General features: G+C 58.0%; 1 protein-coding gene across 1 annotated transcript in view; it reads right to left on the bottom strand.

Annotated features, from left to right (window-relative positions):
• Positions 1-283: 283 nt before the first annotated feature.
• The window catches only part of LOC144501854 (protein-lysine N-methyltransferase SMYD4-like), a 24,407-nt gene continuing 15,903 nt past the window's right edge, over positions 284-8,787 (bottom strand). Inside the window, exons 2-5 of the mRNA XM_078225900.1 lie at positions 5,988-6,104; positions 4,014-4,137; positions 3,513-3,733; positions 284-620 (exon numbers count right to left, since the gene is read on the bottom strand). Coding sequence (XP_078082026.1) covers positions 3,559-3,733; positions 4,014-4,137; positions 5,988-6,104 — 416 coding nt within the window. The 3' untranslated portion in view covers positions 284-620; positions 3,513-3,558. The remainder of the gene's footprint in view (positions 621-3,512; positions 3,734-4,013; positions 4,138-5,987; positions 6,105-8,787) is intronic.

Here is an 8,787-nt window from a genome sequence, read left to right as displayed (position 1 = left end):
TCTCACACTCTCAGTTACACAGCAACTTGCTGCCCTTCTTTCTCTCCATCTGACTGTGGCACTCCCCCCCTGACAATGAAATCACTTGGTTTCCTGTTTAATTACAGATTGCGTCTCTCCCTCACCTCTCAGCCTCATGGACACCATGATGAACACACTGCCATTTGCCAGGAGGGCTGGGAAGATAAGGACTAAGCTTGCGTGTACATGCTAAATGCAGCCTGGGGTGGAGGCACATGGAGAACAGCCCAGGTACAAACAACAGAGGCACTGGTTGCTCTGGGATTTTTAATCATGTGTGTGGAGTAAGATCAACAGTGTGTAGCTGAGGATCTTCAGCCAGTCTAATAAGCAGCAGACTGCATGTAACAAGCGTGTCCATTACAGGAGGATTCCATTTCCAGGCAACACGGATCTGGCTCAATCAGCGAAGGAGGGTAACGGAGTTATGTTGGCTTCACTGACCTTCCTGTTCATCACAATCCTGTGTCTAATCAGCAGCAGGGTTGGAGTCTGCTTGGGGCCTGATAGCACTCGATTGTTCGTGTCTGACGCTCAGGGGAAAGAGAGTTGATCACTGATATTTCAGAGGATATGTTTCTCACAACGAAAGTCAGCACCTTAAAGGGAGGAAAGAAATGATCTCTGAGCTTTTACTCTGACAAGGACTGGAAGGATGAACAGCTGAGAAGCTTGCAGCAAGATAACAAACTGCTCTGTGGAGAGAATGCATTTCTATGGAAACAGCTCCAGTTTCTGTCTTCCAGCACTGTGTGTCCAGGACACAAAACAACACTCCATCAATCCACAAACAGCGAGTGAAATTCAGCAAAATCTACAGCCTGAGAGTGATGGATGATAAAGGAGCTGCTTTCTGAACCAGACCAGTGGATTGGCAGACTGATAGAAGACAGTTTCCTCAATGGCTTTACTCTGGGTCACAGCACAAATTCACAAATTTACTTGGGGTGGCAGAGTGGCACAGTGGCTAGCACTGCTGCCCCACAGTGGGCAATTCCGTCCTCGGGTCACTGTCTATGCGGATTCTGCATGTTCTCCCCGTGTCTGCGTGGGTTTCCTCTGGGTGCTCCGGTTTCCTCCCAAACTCCAAAATGTGTGGGTTAGGTGGATTGGCCATGCTAAATTAACCCTTGGTGCCAGTGGGGATTAGGAGGCTAAATATGTGGGGTTACGGAATAGGGCCTGGTGGGATTGTGGATGATGCAGACTCGATGGGCCGAATGGCCTCATTCTGCACTGTAGGATTCTCTGATACAGAATTTAGTTTTATAATTTACCAATGGTGAAACCTAAAATCATAATTCCAAACTCACGGCCACATTAATTCATGACAGGACAGTGTAGAGGGAGCTTTACTCTGTATCTAACCCCGTGCTGTACCTGTCCTGGGAGTGTTTGATGGGGACAGTGTAGAGGGAGATTTACTCTGTATCTAACACCGTGCTGGACCTGTCCTGGAAGTGTTTGATGGGACAGTGTAGAGGGAGCTTTACTCTGTATCTAACCCCGTGCTGTACCTGTCCTGGGAGTGTTTGATGGGGACAGTGTAGAGGGAGCTTTACTCTGTATCTAACCCTGTGCTGTACCTGTCCTGGGAGTGTTTGATGGGGACAGTGTAGAGGGAGCTTTACTCTGTATCTAACCCCGTGCTGTACCTGTCCTGGGAGTGTTTGATGGGGACAGTGTAGAGGGAGCTTTACTCTGTATCTAACCCCGTGCTGTACCTGTCCTGGGAGTGTTTGATGGGGACAGTGTAGAGGGAGCTTTACTCTGTATCTAACCCTGTGCTGTACCTGTCCTGGGAGTGTTTGATGGGGACAGTGTAGAGGGAGCTTTACTCTGTATCTAACCCCGTGCTGTACCTGTCCTGGGAGTGTTTGATGGGGACAGTGTAGAGGGAGCTTTACTCTGTATCTAACCCCGTGCTGTACCTGTCCTGGGAGTGTTTGATGGGGACAGTGTAGAGGGAGCTTTACTCTGTATCTAACCCCGTGCTGTCCCTGTCCTGGGAGTGTTTGATGGGGACAGTGTAGAGGGAGCTTTACTCTGTATCTAACCCTGTGCTGTACCTGTCCTGGGAGTGTTTGATGGGGGACAGTGTAGAGGGAGCTTTACTCTGTATCTAACCCCGTGCTGAACCTGTCCTGGGAGTGTTTGATGGGGACAGTGTAGAGGGAGCTTTACTCTGTATCTAACACCGTGCTGGACCTGTCCTGGAAGTGTTTGATGGGACAGTGTAGAGGGAGCTTTACTCTGTATCTAACCCCGTGCTGTACCTGTCCTGGGAGTGTTTGATGGGGACAGTGTAGAGGGAGCTTTACTCTGTATCTAACCCCGTGCTGTCCCTGTCCTGGGAGTGTTTGATGGGGGACAGTGTAGAGGGAGCTTTACTCTGTATCTAACCCCGTGCTGTACCTGTCCTGGGAGTGTTTGATGGGGACAGTGTAGAGGGAGCTTTACTCTGTATCTAACCCCGTGCTGTACCTGTCCTGGGAGTGTTTGATGGTGCTTTATTCTGGGTGTTTTCCCACTTCCTGCAGGTACTGTATTCAGCCCTGCACTGTGTGAGGAAACAGCTTTACAAGGAAAGAAGTACAAGTGTCGAGAATTTTCGAGAGTTTTGATCAGCTGTTACCAAGGTAACCAGAGGATTATTTTACCTGAGAGGATGAGTTAGTTGTTCAATTTTTGACACTATATGTCATGTCTATCTCTCCATCTATTTCTTGAATAAAAATCTCTTGATATTGTCAGGTTGATCTTGCTCCTTCCAGAGAACACGGGTGCGTAGACCCGTTTGCACACGCAGTCAGAGTACACACACACACTCTGAGTACACACAGGCACACACTCAAGAGTGTGTGTGCCTGTGTGTACTCTCTTAGAGACAGTATACACACACACTGAGAGAGTATACACAGACACACACACACACAGAGTGCACACAGCCACACGGGCTGGGAGTACACACACGCTGGGAGTATACACACACACACACACTCTGAGACAGTACACACACACACACTCTGAGACAGTACACACACACACACTCTGAGACAGTACACACACACACACTCTGAGAGAGTGCACACAGACACACACACGCTGGGAGTATACACACACACACACTCTGAGACAGTACACACACACACACTCTGAGACAGTACACACACACACACTCTGAGACAGTACACACACACACACTCTGAGACAGTACACACACACACACTCTGAGACAGTACACACACACACACTCTGAGACAGTACACACACACACACTCTGAGACAGTACACACACACACACTCTGAGACAGTACACACACACACACTCTGAGACAGTACAAACACACACACTCTGAGAGAGTGCACACAGACACACACACGCTGAGACAGTACACACACACACACTCTGAGAGAGTACACACAGACACACACACGCTGGGAGTATACACACACACACACACTCTGAGAGAGTACACACAGACACTTACTATACACAGACGGAACCACTCCCGTTCTGGTTGGCTGCGAATCCAGTCAGTGTGTGTGATGGGATGAGTGTTGGGCAGTGACAGGGAAGATAATGGCCAGGGGCTGCAGGCAGGACTTCATTTCCTTCAACTCCATCAGCATCTCGTGGTCAGAGCCGCAGTGCAGAGAGAAAAGGCACTCGGTTTGTTCGATCACACTCAATGCTTCATCCACAACCTGTCTACAAATCACAGCAAGAAACAGTCAGGCAGGCAGAGTGCAAACTGTGACCCCGTCACCTCCTGTCTGAATGCACCCCCCCTCCCCCCCACTCCCCGTCACCCCCACCCCATCACCCCCAGTCTGACACCCGATCCCTCCATCACCCCCAGTCTGACACTCAACCCCCCGTCACCCCCAGTCTGACCCCCCGTCACCCCCAGTCTGAACCCCCGTCACCCCCAGTCTGACCCCCCCCCCGACCCCCAGCCTGCCCCCCTCTCCCAGTCTGGGCATCTTACCCGTTGAAGAGAGTCTGTGCCAGTTTGAAGAGTTGCTTTGCCAGTTCCACGCTGCGATCTCCAAACTGCGCGCCGACCAGCTCACAACTCCGTCTCAGGTGCCGGGCAGCAGCGCTCCAATCAGCTGCAGGCATAGCAATGATCAGCAAAGTTGCGGAAAGATCCCCGGCACAAATCATACACAGCCCCAACCTCACCCCACCGCCCTAAACTGACCCCCCCCCACCCCCATTCCCCCTCCTCACCCCCACATACAGCCCCAACCTCACCCTACCGCCCTAAACTGACCCCCCCCCCACCCCCATTCCCCCTCCTCACCCCCACATACAGCCCCAACCTCACCCCACCGCCCTAAACTGACCCCCCCCCACCCCCATTCCCCCTCCTCACCCCCACATACAGCCCCAACCTCACCCCACCGCCCTAAACTGACCCCCCCCACCCCCATTCCCCCTCCTCACCCCCACATACAGCCCCAACCTCACCCCACCGCCCTAAACTGACCCCCCCCCACCCCCATTCCCCCTCCTCACCCCCACATACAGCCCCAACCTCACCCCACCGCCCTAAACTGACCCCCCCCCACCCCCATTCCCCCTCCTCACCCCCACATACAGCCCCAACCTCACCCCACCGCCCTAAACTGACCCCCCCCCACCACCATTCCCCCTCCTCACCCCCACATACAGCCCCAACCTCACCCCACCGCCCTAAACTGACCCCCCCCCCACCCCCATTCCCCCTCCTCACCCCCACATACAGCCCCAACCTCACCCCACCGCCCTAAACTGACCCCCCCCCACCCCCATTCCCCCTCCTCACCCCCACATACAGCCCCAACCTCACCCCACCGCCCTAAACTGACCCCCCCCCCCCACCCCCATTCCCCCTCCTCACCCCCACATACAGCCCCAACCTCACCCCACCGCCCTAAACTGACCCCCCCCCACCCCCATTCCCCCTCCTCACCCCCACATACAGCCCCAACCTCACCCCACCGCCCTAAACTGACCCCCCCCACCCCCATTCCCCCTCCTCACCCCCACATACAGCCCCAACCTCACCCCACCGCCCTAAACTGACCCCCCCCCACCCCCATTCCCCCTCCTCACCCCCACATACAGCCCCAACCTCACCCCACCGCCCTAAACTGACCCCCCCCCACCCCCATTCCCCCTCCTCACCCCCACATAGAGCCCCAACCTCACCCCACCGCCCTAAACTGACCCCCCCCCACCCCATTCCCCCTCCTCACCCCCACATACAGCCCCAACCTCACCCCACCGCCCTAAACTGACCCCCCCCACCCCCATTCCCCTCCTCACCCCCACACACAGCCCCAACCTCACCCCACCGCCCTAAACTGACCCCCCCCACCCCCATTCCCCCTCCTCACCCCCACATACAGCCCCAACCTCACCCCACCGCCCTAAACTGACCCCCCCCCACCCCCATTCCCCCTCCTCACCCCCACATACAGCCCCAACCTCACCCCACCGCCCTAAACTGACCCCCCCCACCCCCATTCCCCCTCCTCACCCCCACATACAGCCCCAACCTCACCCCACCGCCCTAAACTGACCCCCCCCCACCCCCATTCCCCCTCCTCACCCCCACATACAGCCCCAACCTCACCCCACCGCCCTAAACTGACCCCCCCCACCCCCATTCCCCCTCCTCACCCCCACATACAGCCCCAACCTCACCCCACCGCCCTAAACTGACCCCCCCCCACCCCCATTCCCCCTCCTCACCCCCACATACAGCCCCAATCTCACCCCACCGCCCTAAACTGACCCCCCCCCACCCCCATTCCCCCTCCTCACCCCCACATACAGCCCCAACCTCACCCCACCGCCCTAAACTGACCCCCCCCCCACCCCCATTCCCCCTCCTCACCCCCACATACAGCCCCACTCCCCACAGAGCAGACAGTGCCGGCAGACAGTGCCGCAGTGGTGACAGTGAGCTCACCCTGAGATGCGTGAAGCTGTGCCAGGCAGTCCTCGATCTCTCCTTGAACTGGGTGCTGACTGGACAAGAGGTTCTGCGCTGTCTGCTGGCACTCGGAGAGGATTTGAAAAGCAGCATCTGAAAGAGAGCGACCAGTAAAACATCCCCACGGCACTGACAATAACTCTCACTGGTTAAATCCTGTGTGTCATCGTAAACCGGTCAGTATCGGGCACAGTGTCCGGTCAGTATCGGGCGCAGTGTCCGGTCAGTATCGGGCGCAGTGTCCGGTCAGTATCGGGCGCAGTGTCCGGTCAGTATCGGGCGCAGTGTCCGGTCAGTATCGGGCGCAGTGTCCGGTCAGTATCGGGCACAGTGTCCGGTCAGTATCGGGCGCACTGTCCGGTCAGTATCGGGCACAGTGTCCGGTCAGTATCGGGCACAGTGTCCGGTCAGTATCGGGCGCACTGTCCGGTCAGTATCGGGCACAGTGTCCGGTCAGTATCGGGCACAGTGTCCGGTCAGTATCGGGCACAGTGTCCGGTCAGTATCGGGCGCAGTGTCCGGTCAGTATCGGGCGCAGTGTCCGGTCAGTATCGGGCGCAGTGTCCGGTCAGTATCGGGCGCAGTGTCCGGTCAGTATCGGGCGCAGTGTCCGGTCAGTATCGGGCGCAGTGTCCGGTCAGTATCGGGCGCAGTGTCCGGTCTGTATCGGGCGCAGTGTCCGGTCAGTATCGGGCGCAGTGTCCGGTCAGTATCGGGCGCAGTGTCCGGTCAGTATCGGGCGCAGTGTCCGGTCAGTATCGGGCGCAGTGTCCGGTCAGTATCGGGCGCAGTGTCCGGTCAGTATCGGGCGCAGTGTCCGGTCAGTATCGGGCGCAGTGTCCGGTCAGTATCGGGCGCAGTGTCCGGTCAGTATCGGGCGCAGTGTCCGGTCAGTATCGGGCGCAGTGTCCGGTCAGTATCGGGCGCAGTGTCCGGTCAGTATCGGGCGCAGTGTCCGGTCAGTATCGGGCGCAGTGTCCGGTCAGTATCGGGCGCAGTGTCCGGTCAGTATCGGGCGCAGTGTCCGGTCAGTATCGGGCGCAGTGTCCGGTCAGTATCGGGCGCACTGTCCGGTCAGTATCGGGCGCACTGTCCGGTCAGTATCGGGCACAGTGTCCGGTCAGTATCGGGCGCAGTGTCCGGTCAGTATCGGGCGCACTGTCCGGTCAGTATCGGGCACACTGTCCGGTCAGTATCGGGCACAGTGTCCGGTCAGTATCGGGCGCAGTGTCCGGTCAGTATCGGGCGCAGTGTCCGGTCAGTATCGGGCGCAGTGTCCGGTCAGTATCGGGCGCAGTGTCCGGTCAGTATCGGGCGCAGTGTCCGGTCAGTATCGGGCGCAGTGTCCGGTCAGTATCGGGCGCAGTGTCCGGTCAGTATCGGGCGCAGTGTCCGGTCAGTATCGGGCGCAGTGTCCGGTCAGTATCGGGCGCAGTGTCCGGTCAGTATCGGGCGCAGTGTCCGGTCAGTATCGGGCGCAGTGTCCGGTCAGTATCGGGCGCAGTGTCCGGTCAGTATCGGGCGCAGTGTCCGGTCAGTATCGGGCGCAGTGTCCGGTCAGTATCGGGCGCAGTGTCCGGTCAGTATCGGGCGCAGTGTCCGGTCAGTATCGGGCGCAGTGTCCGGTCAGTATCGGGCGCAGTGTCCGGTCAGTATCGGGCGCAGTGTCCGGTCAGTATCGGGCGCAGTGTCCGGTCAGTATCGGGCGCAGTGTCCGGTCAGTATCGGGCGCAGTGTCCGGTCAGTATCGGGCGCAGTGTCCGGTCAGTATCGGGCGCAGTGTCCGGTCAGTATCGGGCGCAGTGTCCGGTCAGTATCGGGCGCAGTGTCCGGTCAGTATCGGGCACAGTGTCCGGTCAGTATCGGGCACAGTGTCCGGACAGTATCGGGCACAGTGTCCGGTCAGTATCGGGCACAGTGTCCGGTCAGTATCGGGCACACTGTCCGGTCAGTATCGGGCACACTGTCCGGTCAGTATCGGGCACAGTGTCCGGTCAGTATCGGGCACAGTGCCCGGTCAGTATCGGGCACAGTGCCCGGTCAGTATCGGGCACAGTGCCCGGTCAGTATCGGGCACAGTGTCCGGTCAGTATCGGGCGCAGTGTCCGGTCAGTATCGGGCGCAGTGTCCGGTCAGTATCGGGCGCAGTGTCCGGTCAGTATCGGGCACAGTGTCCGGTCAGTATCGGGCACAGTGTCCGGTCAGTATCGGGCACAGTGTCCGGTCAGTATCGGGCACAGTGTCCGGTCAGTATCGGGCACAGTGCCCGGTCAGTATCGGGCACAGTGCCCGGTCAGTATCGGGCACAGTGCCCGGTCAGTATCGGGCACAGTGTCCGGTCAGTATCGGGCACAGTGTCCGGTCAGTATCGGGCACAGTGTCCGGTCAGTATCGGGCACAGTGTCCGGTCAGTATCGGGCACAGTGTCCGGTCAGTATCGGGCACAGTGTCCGGTCAGTATCGGGCACAGTGCCCGGTCAGTATCGGGCACAGTGCCCGGTCAGTATCGGGCACAGTGCCCGGTCAGTATCGGGCACACTGTCCGGTCAGTATCGGGCACACTGTCCGGTCAGTATCGGGCACACTGTCCGGTCAGTATCGGGCACACTGTCCGGTCAGTATCGGGCACACTGTCCGGTCAGTATCGGGCACACTGTCCGGTCAGTATCGGGCACACTGTCCGGTCAGTATCGGGCACACTGTCCGGTCAGTATCGGGCACACTGTCCGGTCAGTATCGGGCACACTGTCCGGTCAGTATCGGGCACACTGTCCGG

Source organism: Mustelus asterias, chromosome 12, assembly GCF_964213995.1.
Source record: "Mustelus asterias chromosome 12, sMusAst1.hap1.1, whole genome shotgun sequence".
Taxonomy (NCBI): domain Eukaryota; kingdom Metazoa; phylum Chordata; class Chondrichthyes; order Carcharhiniformes; family Triakidae; genus Mustelus; species Mustelus asterias.
This window is presented reverse-complemented; position numbering and strand designations above follow the sequence as displayed.